The following is a 13,383-nucleotide window of genomic DNA, read 5'->3' on the forward strand; positions in this document are numbered from 1 at the left end:
ATATTCATACTTCTTATTTACTTCTTTTAGTGATTGCCTTTGAGTTTGCTGTATACAGTTACATCCAATTCAAGTTCGCTTTCAGATAACACTGTACCATTTACTGGATGGTACAATGTATCACCAGTATTCTAAATCCTCCACCCCATCCCTTAAAACATTTTTATTCATTGCACTCATCTATAAACCATGATTACTGATCACATTTTAAAATTTTATTTAATTAATTTTATTTGAACCACAAAGAAAAATCTCCGACTACTTCTTCACTCCCCAAATGCTTACAACAGCCAGGATTGTGGCAGACCAAAGCTAGAAGCCAGAAACTCAATCCAGTTCTCCTATATGAGTGACAGTGACCCAAGAACTTGAGTCATTATCTTCTGCCTCCCAGGTCGTACATTAACAGGAAGCTGGAATTAGGAGTGGAGCTGGGGTTTGAATCTAAGCACTCAGGTATGGGATGCGGATGTCTCAAGCAGCATCTTTATTCCTATGCCAGATTCCACTGTGAAACATTTTCCCCTTAATATATACATTTTTTTTAATTCTTAAAGGTTTTTTGTTTATTTTGATGTGTTTGAAAGAGAGAGAGAGACACAGGTGTAGAGAGATTTTCCATCCACTGAATCACTCCACAAATGCTCACAACAGTTAGAGCTGAGTCAGTTTGAATCCAGGAGTCAGAAACTTCATCTGTGTATCTCATGTATATGGTAGGGGCTCACACACTTGAACCATCATCTGCTGCCTCCCAGTATGCATTATTGAGAAGCTAAATGAGAAGTAGACTTGAGACTCCTTCCCAGGCATTCCAGTATGGGATGGTGGACATTCCACGTGGTAGCTTAGCCTATGTACCACAGGCTGCCCTCATTCCTATTATTTGAACAAATGCTTATCTGCTAGATCAGTTAAGAATATAAGAATAACATTTATTTTAACTTTGTTTATTCTTTCTGTAATACTTTTCCTTTGTTTATGTTGATCTGAATTTCTGAACTACATAATTGCTTTCTAACTTTTTTTTAAACATATCTTGCTGACAGCACAATTCCTTCAATGTTTGGGAGAGTCTTTTATTTGTCCTTCATTTTTTTGAAGGATAATTTCACTTGATCCAGATTCTAGATGGTTTTATTTCGAACATATTAAATCCCTTGTTCCACTTTCTTCCTGTTTACATGGTTTTTGAAGAGAAGTCTGATGTAAAACCTCACTGCTCCTCTACAGGTCAAGTGTTCCATTTCTTCTACCTGCAAGATTTTCTATTTGTCTATGATTCCTCTGCAGTTTGAATTTGATATACTTTTTTAAAAAAAATTTTTGGGGTCCACCTTACTGAATGTACTGTTTCTGTGGTTTGGTGCCTTTATTTTGAAAAAACCTCATTCAAAGGTTTTCGTCTGTTCTCTCTGGTTTTTCCCTTATGCATGTTATATCTTTTGTAGTCATCTCATGATTCTTAGCTATTCTTTTCCATCCCTTTTATTCATTTTTTTTTCTTGTTGCATTTCAGTTTTGCAAGTAAAGATTTTTCCTTACTGATTATTTTCTGGATCATGTCCCCGTTGAGCCCATCAAGGGTGTTCTTTATTTTTGTCACAGATTTTGACTTTTAGCATATCTTCCTGAGTCTTTCTCAGAATTTCCAGCTTTCTGCTTACATGTAACAAGGATACTTCAAAAAGTCATGGAAAAATGTAATTAGAACTTTTATTTTGGTGCAAAATATTTTTGAAATCTGTGTGAATCTTTTCATAATATACATTTTCCATTAAACATTTTGAAGACCCCTTGTATACGTGGGTTTTTAGACCAAAATAAACTTTTAATTCTATTTTCTATGAACTTTTTGAAGTAATATCCTACTATTTATAGTTGTTTTTAAATTCCCAGTCTGATAATTTCACTATCTTATTGTATCTGATCCAAATGCAGCTCTGGCTCATCAGTCTCTTTAAGGTGTTGCTGTGGATTTGTTCTGAGAGGAGGAGTGTGATGGGGGCAAGAGGCGCAGAGTCACCACAAAGACACCAGGAGTCTGGTGAAAGCGGGCCAGAGGGGAGCAGCCCACAGACTTGTTTATTTCAGCTGGTACAGCAGCTTAAATAACGGAGGCAGCCAATCCAGTCAAGGGGCAATTTATGCCCTAACCAATCACAGCCCATTGCCAAGCAGGCTCTGTTGCCAGGTGGTTTCCGGGTGGGGGTGGGTTCCCAGGGGGTTTCTGAAGCCATTCCTGAGTAACTGATGCTCACTTGCCAGAGGCCATCTTGGCATGGACTTCTCATTCCACCACATTAAGGTATTTTTTTTTATATGCTTTACATTTTTTGTTTATGGTCAAACATGTACACTTGATATAAGGAACTGAGTAAAGAAGTATTTGGTGTGATAATTTATACAAGGGCACTTGAAGTTTGTGAAAAATGGAATAAAAACCTTCTAATCCATTCAGATTATTATTTAAAGATTTTATTTATTTATTTGAGAAGTAGAGTTACAGAGAGGGGAAGAGACACAGAGAGAAAGGTCTTCAATCCACTGGTTCACTCCCCAAATGACCACAACTTTCAGAACTGAGCCAATCCAAAGCCAGGAGCCAGGAGTGTCGTCTTGTTCTCCCACAAGGGTACAGGGGCCCAAGTACTTGAATCATCTTCCACTACTTTCCCAGGCCATAAACAGAGAGCTGGATTGGAAGAGTAGCAGCTGGGGGGCAGGTGCCATGGCACAGTAGGTTAATCCTCTGCCTGGACACTGGCATCCCTTATGGGTGCCGGTTCTAGTCCTGGCTGCTCCTCTTCCCATCAAGCTCTCTGCTGTGGCCTGGGAAAGCAATATAAGATGGCCCAAGTGCTTGGGGCCCTGCACCCACATCGGAGACCAGGGAGAAGTGCCTGGCTCCTGGCTTTGGACTGGCACAGTGCCAGCCGTAGCAGCCATTTGGGGAGTGAACCAACGGAAGGAAGACCTTTCTGCTTTCTCACTGTCTGTAACTCTACCTCTCAAATCAATTAAAAAAAAAAAAAAAGTAGGAGTCTTTATTGATGAGGTATTAACTAGTGGAGATAGCCATTCTGTAATCCTTTGAAGAAATAAGTCCCAGATTTTTGTGTGTGAGCCTGTATCCTTTACAGGTGCTTTATTCCCTCCTCCCGAAGTGTTTCAGGAAGATGAGAGAGGACTGCAATTGGATATTTCCTTTCCCCAGATCTATTAGGCTTTGATAAAATTCTAGTTAGGTTCTGCTAAGACTGATTCTCTTAAAGCCAAGCTTTATTAAGGGAAACAGTGCTCTGGGTATATTTCATTATGGCTACTTTTTCCAGACTTCTGCTAAAACAGGAGGAGTTTTTCTCTGATCTTCACTGTAATAACCTGGTAGATTCTGGGAAGTAAAAACTCAGGACTGTTGAAACCTCCCTTAGAATAAATTGCCTTGGAGTTCATAACTGTCAGACTTCTTCATTGAACCTTCATTGACACCCCAATAAGGGCTCCAGTGTGATTTCTGCCTCTGTTCCTGATAAGCTGTGAATATCTGCCTGTGTCTTTCCAGTTTGAGGGAAAACAGTTGGTTCTGTGACTTCTGTTTTTTCTTGGATCTATGTATGAGTTGCTTTCAGTTTGTCCAGCCTTTCGCTTGTGACAAGGTTGTCAGCTTCCAAATGCCTTATATGAGAGACCTTGAAACTTTTATAATTTTTTTGTAAAAATTTTATGAAAAACTATGTATTTATGGGATTTTTTGTTAGTTTGAAAAGAGTGACACAGAGAGAGGATCACATTATTAAGAAGCTGGATCAGAAATGGAATGGCTAGGACTGGAATCAGGCACTCTGATTTGGGATTCAGGCATTCCAAGTGGTGGCTTGATTCACAGCACCACGATATCCCCAACTCCTTGAGACTTTTTGAACCAAAAATTACTCATTAATCTTTATTAATAATACAACTAAATTAATCAAGGCTGATCAACTAATTGCTATGTTGAATAGTCTTTCACTATGTATATGTATCATGCTAAGTTATCCAATCTCCAACTACTGCATATTTCCTTTGTTGTAACTACTATAGTAAACACACTCATAGTGCATATCTGTGATTATTTCTTATGGAGTAAAGTCCTAGAGATAGAGTAGCTGGATAAAAGACCATAGTGATGTGGGTCTGGCACTTTAATTTTCAATCCAGGTTCTTGCCCCTGACAGAGGCAAGAATTCTAAGTGGAGGCATATATAGGCATGAGAACAGGATTTATTTAGCAGTGAGAGAGAAAACATAACACATGAGTGTGGGCCACTCCACATGGAGAAATACCCATTATGAATGGACCAGAAGGTTGCCTATGAGAAAAACAAAAGCCTAAATAGTACTCAGGAACAAAAAGAGAGCTCCTCCCTGTTCTCAGCCTTTTTTATGAGGTAGGATATGGTACTTTAATTGAATAAACAAATGGGCTGGGGTCTTAGCATGTGTGAAGCTCTCTAGGATTTTTATGGCACCTCTATGTGGAGCTTAATATCCATGTGGTATCGAGGCATCTCTTCCTTCCTAGTCTTTGATGAGACACAGGTTATATTCTGGGAAGTTGGGCATTTCAGACTGACAGGTAAAGAGATAACGTATTGCAGGGCTGGCAAGAATTTCAGCTCATCTAGGCCTAACTAACCACCTGCCTATTTACACCATATCAGTGGTAAGGTGCTTCTACCATGATTCTGTCTTACTTCCATTAACTGCAACTCCATCAACTGTGACTGTTGACTATTAACTAAAACAAAACAAAACACTCTTTACTTTTGTATGCCAAAATGGAATCACATTTACTTTTTAAGAGAGAACACTTTTCCTGTATAATAAGTAATTGGTTTTTAAATTTGAGATATTTGTTTTGTTATTTTGCATTAACATCACTTTATAATTTAATGATTTTGCCACTTATAAGTGTGAGTTAAAAAGGGAGTAGAACATGATAAACAATAGAACATCTCCATTTACCCCATTAATATTAACAAACACTGAAATAAGAGTTGTTTATAATTTTTTGGAAAAAAAATGAATTCATGACTATTTTTCCAGTGGCAAAATTTTCCATTTGGGAACTAAAATTGAGCATTTTTCGGATTGAAGGACTCTTATAGTTTTGTTGGGAAGAATGGTTGTTTTTAAGCTCATTTCCTATGGTAACCACATAAAATTGGATCAGAAGGACTTTTTTTTTGTTTGATTTCTTTAGTATTAAATATTAGCAGTGATAATGGACTTCCTCTTCATGATTTTATTTGGAGCATCTAATACTTGTTTTTCTTTTTTCTTAGAAATATACAGTACATTCACATTATCTGTAGTTACCCTATTCTGCAATAGAACTACTCATTCACTATCCAGCTGTAACTTAATATTTGTCAATCAGCTTTTCCCCAGCCTTCCCCACTTCCCTCCAAGCTGCTGGTAACCACCATTATATTTTTAAATTATGTTAGACTGCCTGTTTTTAAATTTTTAAAAAAAAAGGTTTATTTATTTGTTTGTTTGAAAAGCAGAGTGTGGGCTGGTGTTGTGGCACAGCTGATTAACAGTGCCAGCATCCCATATCAGAGCACTGTTTACAGTCCCTGCTGTTCTGCTTCTGATCCAGCTCCCTGCTAATGTGCATGAGAAAGCCTCAGATGATAGCTTAACTACATTGGCTCCTGACTCTTAAGGTTTAGGAAGTGAACCAGTGGAAGGAAGATGTCTTTCTCTCTGTCTTTTCCCCTCTCTGCCTCTCAAATAAATAAAATAAATCTTAAAAAGGGGGCGGGGGGTAGGGAGGGAGAGATCATTCATCCTTGGGTTCATGCCTCTCAAATGTCTACAACAGCTAGGTTTCAGCCAGGCCAAAACCAGGAGCCAAGAACTCCATCTCAGTTTCCCGCATGAGTGCCAGAGGCCCAAGTAGTTGAGCCATCCTCCACTGCCCTCCCAGGAACGTTAGTGGGGAGCTGGATCAGAAGTGGAACCGCTATGACTTAGCCAGCATTCTGATAGGGAATGCCGGATTGGCACACAGCACCTTAATTTACTGTTTCACAAGGCTGGCCTCTCACCTATCTTTTAAACTGCACGTTTGAATGAGATCATGTGATATTTGTTTTTCTGTGCCTTGCTTTTTTCACTTAACATAATGACCTTCAGTTCCATCTATGTTGTCATAAATGACAACATTTCATCCTTTTTATATAGCCTATTAATATTCCATTGTATATATGTACCACATTTTCTTTAGCCATTCATCAGTGGTTGGACTCTTAGGTTGTTAATTTCTTGGTTATTGTGAATAGTGGTACAATAAACATGGAGTGCAGATGTCTCTGACAGATATCTGAGTTTTTGACTCAAAGTCTGTATCTTCTACATATAGCTATCCTTTCTTTCTGTTTCCATTAAAAGGGAATATCTTTTTCATTCCTTCACTTTAAGTATATGTGTGTCCTTAAAGGTGAAGTGGGTCTCTTCTAGACAGAATATAACTGAATCTTGCTTTTTTTCCCTATGCATCTGCTCATCTTTTGATTGAAGAATATATTCATTTACATTCAGAATAATAATAGATTAAGAACTTACTACTGCTATTTTTTTTTTTTTTATTTATTTGACAGGTAGAGTTAGAGACAGTGAGAGAGAGACAGAGAGAAAGGTCTTCCTTCCGTTGGTTCACTCCCCAAATGGCCGCCACGGCCGGTGCTGCGCCAATCTGAAGGCAGGAGCCAGGAGCTTCTTCCAGGTCTCCCATGCGGGCACAGGGGCCCAAGCACTTGGGCCATCCTCCTCTGCCCTCCCAGGTCACAGCAGAGAGCTGGACTGAAAGAGGAGCAACCGGAACTAGAACCCGGCACCCATATGGTATGCCAGCACTGCAGGCGGAGGATTAGCCAAGTGAGCCACAGCACCAGCCCCAACTACTGCTATTTTATTAATTGTGTTCAGGCTGTTTCATAAATCAATTCTTCCTTTTTTCTTCTTTTGCTTCTTTTATGGCTAATGCAGATTTTTGCTGTATGGTAACCATAAGATGTAGATAAAACATTTTCTCTTTAAAACATGTTATGTTAAGCTGATAATGTATATTTGATCATATATAAAAGCTCTGTACTTTTACTACCTCCACATTTTGAATTTGAAGGCTAAATTTACTTTTTTTAATATTATGTTTGCCTTAACAGATTAGTGAAAGTCTAGTTATTTTTGTTATTTCTGTATTTTAACCTTTGTTCTAGAAATATAAGGGATTTACACACTACCAAAATATTATTAAGAGTACTCTGAATTTGACTACATATTTAACCATTTTTTTTTAACTTAAAGAACTCCCCTTTAGTATTTCTTTTGGGTAAGCTTGGTGTTAGTGAACTCCCTCAATCTTTGGCTAAGAATGTTTAATTTTAATACTCTAAATATATCACTGTCCTCTCTTCTGACTTGTAGAATTTTCTGTTCAGAAAACCACTAATAGCTTATGGAAGTTTGCTTGTATGTGACAAGTCTTTTATGTCCTGCTGCTTTCTAGAATCTGTCATTTTCTTTTCATTTTTTTTTAAATTTCTGTTTGTTTATTTGAGAGAGAGAGATACAGAGAGGGAGAGACAAAGAGGAAGGTCTTCCATCTACCAATTCATTCCCCAAATGACCACAAGCAGCTGGAGATGGGTCAGTCTGAAGCCAAGAGCCAGGAGCTAGGAGCTTCTTGCAAGACTTCCACATAGATGCAGGATAAAGTTGGGCCATCTTCTACTGCTTTCCCAGGTTCATAGTAGAGAGCTGGATCAGAAGAGGAACAGCCTAGACACAACCGGTGCCCATATGGGATGCCTGCATGGCAGACAGAGTCTTAGCCTACTGTGCTACAGCGCATAGTTTAATCATAATATATCTTGGTATATTCTTCAGGTTGATCCTTCTTAGTGCCCTTTGAGCTTCATGAATCTGGTGTTTATGTGCCTCTTAAGATTTGGAATGTTTTTTGATAGTACTTCTTTCTTTCTTTCACTTTCTCTCTTTTTTCTGGGACTCTGATCATTTATATATTACTGTCCCAGAGCACCCTTATATTTTCCTGACTCTTTCTTGTTCTTTTCTTGTTCCTGTAATTGGGTCATTTCAAATGACATGACTTTTGCATGATTTGGTCTGCTGATCTGGTCTGCTGTTGAAAGTTTCTATTGAATTCTTCAGTAAAACTTGTCATTGAAATTTTCATTCATGTCACTGTGTTCTTCAGCTCCAGAATAATAGTTAACTTTTGGTTTCTGTTATTATTATTAAAGTTCTCATTTTTCTCATGCATTATTTTCCTAATCTGAGTTTTCAGTGTTTTCTGTTACTTCAGTGAGCTTCTATAAGATAATTATTTTGATTTCTTTTTCAGACAGTTTGTAGATCTCCATTTCCTTGGGGGCAGCTTCTTGAGCTTTATTTAATTTTCCTTTGTTATGCCGTATTTACCTGATTCTTTGTTATCCTTATAGCCTTACATTGTCATTCTGTGCATTTGAAGGAGCACTCTTGTCCTTACAGACTGGTTCCCTATGAGATTCCTGTATCTTGGCCAGTGGAGTTGGAACTGAGTCATGTGACTGCTGCTGTCTCCTGGTTATTGGACCTGTTATCCGGGATTGTAGTGGGTGTGAATTCTGTTTGGTCCCAATGGGTGGACTGGACTGTCTCCAGAACCTTTGTCCATATGGATAGCACTGGGATAAAGATGTGCAGACAAATATGACTTATTTTAAGTCCCTGGTAGGACTTCTGCTGGATCATTAGGCAGGCAGTACTGCCAAGTTCATGGTGAGTGGGACTTGGAAGTAGGTTGCAGTGCTGCTTCAGGTCTATAGCCAAGACCAAAGTTTTTAAGCCTACTTCTGGGATCATGAACATGTGTGTCTCCCAGTAGGTCCTTGAGTGGGCAGACCTGCTCTGAAGTCTGACTGAGAGAGGCTAGAACAGCTTTATTGGGCAGTTTCATGGTCTACTGTAGGACACAGGTTGTCTGCCTCCAAGGGCACAGATGGGCCTCCCTTCCCCTGGGATGTGAGTAGGCAGAACTGCTCTCCATCCACAGCTGAGAGGAAATGGGAATGAGATTCAGTGTTGTTTTAGGATCTAATGTGGGATTGAAGTTGGCAGGCCTGCCACATGGACACAGAAGGGCATGTCTCCTATCTAGTTTGTGCCTGTGTAGTATTGCTCTCAGGGCTGTCGAAGAAGGGCGAGGTCCAGGATTCATAGCTGGTTGACCATTTGCTAGGGATTGAGGTTGGCAAGCCTGTTTTTAGTGGCACAGACAAGTAAGTCTCCCAAGAGTTCTTTGTACAGGCATGACTGCTTTTGGCCCAAAGCCAAGAGTGGCAGTGACCAAGGTTCAGGAAAGTTGGGATCTGGGTGGGACTCAGTTTGGAAAACCTGTCCCATGGACTCCGACAGGTATGTCTTCTGGATTTTGAGGGGAGCAGAACTGATCTCAGACCACAATGAGAGGGCTAGAGCTAAGTTTGAGAGTTGATGTTTCTAGTCTATAAGGCAAGTGTGAAAAATGGAGGGGTGGGGAGTGGGAGTGGCATGCTATCTTATAATGCACTTATGTGTTTGACTCCTAGCCTCATAGTTTAGGTAACAGTATCAAAATCATGATGGACTGTGGCTGAGCCCTTGGAGACAGGTCCACAGTCATCAAGTCTGTTTCCTGAGTGAAGGGTCTGCCCTCTCAAAACTATCTTTGTAGGCCTTGACTCCACCAAGATTTTAATAAAGTGCTCCCCCAATTGGAAGATTTCTCACAAAGGCACTTTTATCTGCACAGCTACAAAATTGTTGCTCTGTGGGGATACAAACAAGGATGAGTCTCTTTATTCCCTCTTGGTGCTGTCATGCTCACCTTGTAGTATTGTTAGTTATTGGTGATTTGATGGTAGGCCAGCATGTCTTGAATTTTATGAGTTCTGAAGATCAGAAGTTCTGAAATGGTTTTCACTGAGCTAAAATCAGAGTATCAGCAGATCTGTCTTCCTTCTGGAGACTCCAGGAGAGAGCAGAAAGCATTATTTTAAAAAGTGTATGCTTGGTTTATTTCAAGTTTTGGCTCTTCCACTTACCTACTGTTTGGTTTTGGTCAGGTTACTTAACCTTTCTGTGTCTTATAATATTAAATGGGGTTATAATATTATTTATTCTGTATGGTTTTTTTGATGTTTAAATTAGCAGAGCATTTATAATAATTCTTCTTAAGTAAACATAGTTTATGCTATTATAGCCTGACTGTTAAAGTATTCCTATTCATAGTCAGTGCTAAGAAAATTAGTTCTTGTAGCAAAGGCATTTATCTGTGAGTATGTTGCCCTCTAGAAGTTTACAAAATTTATATGTTTCATTAGTATTGCTTCTCATTCCACATATTAGTTCATTGTCAACTTTGTCTTGAAATTTATGCTAAAATGTTTGAAATATGAAAATGTACTAAATTTGGTGTCACTATTAAACAGAATTTTGTTCACTGTAATTTAATTATGGAAAAAGAAATATAGACACTCATGGCTGTTTACAGAGAATCATTTAATCTCATCTGTAATAACTGTGTATGGTTGTTGAGTGGAGCAAGGAAGGGAAGATTCTCTATAAGAGATGATCTTGTGGATTGGGTAGGTGAGAGCAATATTCTGCATACAGGGATTATAGGTTGAAAAAAAGAAAAAGGAAGGAAATAGGAATAGTAGATTTACGAGAAAGGTAGGAGTAGTTGTAAATACTGTATAAAATTTGGTATGGCGATGTCAAATTAAGCCTGTAGTCACACAAACAGGACCCAATGAGCATTTTTAATGTTTGATAACTGTAAGCATTTTTCACACTTAAAAATTATATTTATTTTAACTGTAGAATAGGAAACTTAAATAATCTCACTAAGCCAATAGTGTGTATTATATTCATGCTAAATTTTCTTCTTTTAAGGATTTGAATTTGTTGAAATGAGCAATCGTAAATCAAAGAATAACAACTTAATGCATGCAGAATGCCTTTCACAGGTTAGTATGTATTTTTATTAATCTGAAGGTCTGTTACTATACAAAGGTGACCAGAAAAATAGTTGTCATCTTAGGTTGAATTTGTCCCTTAGCAGCTAGTAAGATTCACATTCTCTTCTTAAGGAGATACCTGTGCAAGAACCTAACAACAATCATCTGGGAGCAAATCTTTCTAAACTCTTAGTTAAAATTAATTTCTGCATCTACAAATTTTGTTGTTCTTGATCCCTTTCTGCCAATGCATATTGTTTGCTTATTATTAACACTACTATTTAATTTCATCTTTTGTAAGTCTTTGGTTAGTTAGAACATTAATTTTTACTCTTGTTTTTCTAAAAGAGACTTAATTTCAATTTAGTTAAATGTTATCTTTAGAGTATAACTATTGGACTTTTTTTGTTAAATTTATTTCTAAGAAATTAAAAATAAAAAAATTTATTTCTAGATGTTTTATTCCTTGTAATACAGTTGTAAATGGGATTGTTTTCTTAATTTCCTTTTTGATAATTCGGTGCTAGTGTATAGAAATACCATTGATTTCTGTTTCTTCATGTTGTATCTGGTAACTTTGCTAAAATGACTTAATAAATAGCTCTACTAATTTTTTAATTTGTTCTAAGTTATGTTGCTTTTTTGTTTTTTTTAAAGGAAAGGATTGAGATTTGTCTTTTTTATTTTTATTTTTATTTTTTTATTTATTTATTTTTGACAGGCAGAGTGGACAGTGAGAGAGAGAGACAGAGAAAAAGGTCTTCCTTTGCCGTTGGTTCACCCTCCAATGGCCACCGCGGCCGGCGCGCTGCAGCCAGCGCACCGCGCTGATCCGATGGCAGGAGCCAGGTGCTTCTCCTGGTCTCCCATGGGGTGCAGGGCCCAAGCACTTGGGCCATCCTCCACTGCACTTCCCTGGCCACAGCAGAGAGCTGGCCTGGAAGAGGGGCAACCGGGACAGAATCCGGCGCCCCGACTGGGACTAGAACCCGGTGTGCCGGTGCCGCAAGGCGGAGGATTAGCCTAGTGAGCCGCGGCGCCGGCCGAGATTTGTCTTTATTTCTAGTCTAGATAGAGGAAGATTAATAAAGTCCATGTGTGTATGTGCATGTGCACTCATTTAAATGTTATACAGGTATGAGCTACTATGTATACAATTTCTGAATTGTTACAAATAATTGTCTTATTTAATCATGAAAGATTTTATTACCATTTTGTAGGTAGAGAAGTTGAAAATTAGAAAGGACTTTACCTTCTTAAATTCATATTACTGTCTCTTCTGGCACCAATCTCTTTGTTCTGTCTTTTTATTTGTAGTGCTAAATATGAATTGTTTTATTCCTAGTGAATTAGTTCTTTTTTGCTTAAGGTCTGCTACATGTAAAGCAAACTAAGATTCATCTCAGGTACATTAAAGAAAAACCAAATAATCGTGGAACCTCTTAGTAAATGTAGTCAAATTTGAGATGGTTCCGCAAGGTTTTTGTCCCTTCCTAAGGAAGGAACACCGTATTTGCAGCAGATCCAGAAAAGTAATGACTTTACTGGTCCCTTTTCCAAAAGACTCTGCTAGATTGTATGACATGATTCTTTACAAATAAGTCTAAGTACCTGATTCCATGGTGAATTCAAACTACAAGTGTACTTCAAAAAAGTTAGTGGAAAATGCATAGGAGACCTAGATGAAGCTCCTTTCTCCTGGCTTCGGCCTGGCACAGCCCTGGCCATTGTGGCCTTCCTAGGAGTGAACCAACAGATGGACGATTCCTGATTCTCTCTCTCTCTCTGTAACTCTGACTTTCAAATAAATAAATAAATCTTTGAAAAAGAGAATAGTGGAAAATGTTATTAAAATTTTATTTTGATGAAAAAGTTCTGACATCCACAGATAGGTTTTTCATAATACACATTTCCATGAGTTTTTTGAAGTTTCTTTATGTACAGATTTCAAAATTTTTTGCACCATAATAAATTTGTTTTTTTAATTTTTAAAATATTTATTTATTTGAAAGGAAGGACATCAGAGAGAATATGGCAAGGAAAGAGATGGTGGTGGGTGGAGAGGGGAGAGAAAGATGTCTTCCATCTGTGGTTTCACTCCCCAAATGGTTAACAGCAGCCAGGGCTGTGCTAGGGTGAGTCCAAGATCCAGGAACTCCATGTGGGTGGCAAGGGCCCAAGTACTTGAGCTATCATCTGCTGCTTCCCAAGCACTTAGCAGGAATCTGCATCAGAAGCAGAGCAGCTGGGTTTGACCTGGCAAACATCTGATATGGGATGTCAGCTCATAAGCAGCAGCTTAACCTGCTATGCCACAACACTAGCC

General features: G+C 38.4%; 1 protein-coding gene across 10 annotated transcripts in view; it reads left to right on the top strand.

Annotated features, from left to right (window-relative positions):
* The window catches only part of ORC4 (origin recognition complex subunit 4), a 75,258-nt gene that overhangs the window by 12,960 nt on the left and 48,915 nt on the right, over window positions 1-13,383 (top strand). For 8 of the 10 annotated variants that reach the window (XM_017342836.3, XM_017342837.3, XM_051849567.2 and 5 more), the window contains one exon: window positions 10,993-11,066. The exons of 1 other annotated variant lie outside the window; for it this stretch is intronic. In XM_017342836.3, coding sequence (XP_017198325.2) covers window positions 11,010-11,066 — 57 coding nt within the window. In that variant the 5' untranslated portion in view covers window positions 10,993-11,009. Of the gene's footprint in view, window positions 1-2,284; window positions 2,309-10,992; window positions 11,067-13,383 lie in introns of those variants that run through there. One more of the 10 variants, XM_051849569.2, reaches the window with a different exon arrangement.

Source organism: Oryctolagus cuniculus, chromosome 3, assembly GCF_964237555.1.
Source record: "Oryctolagus cuniculus chromosome 3, mOryCun1.1, whole genome shotgun sequence".
Taxonomy (NCBI): Eukaryota; Metazoa; Chordata; class Mammalia; order Lagomorpha; family Leporidae; genus Oryctolagus; species Oryctolagus cuniculus.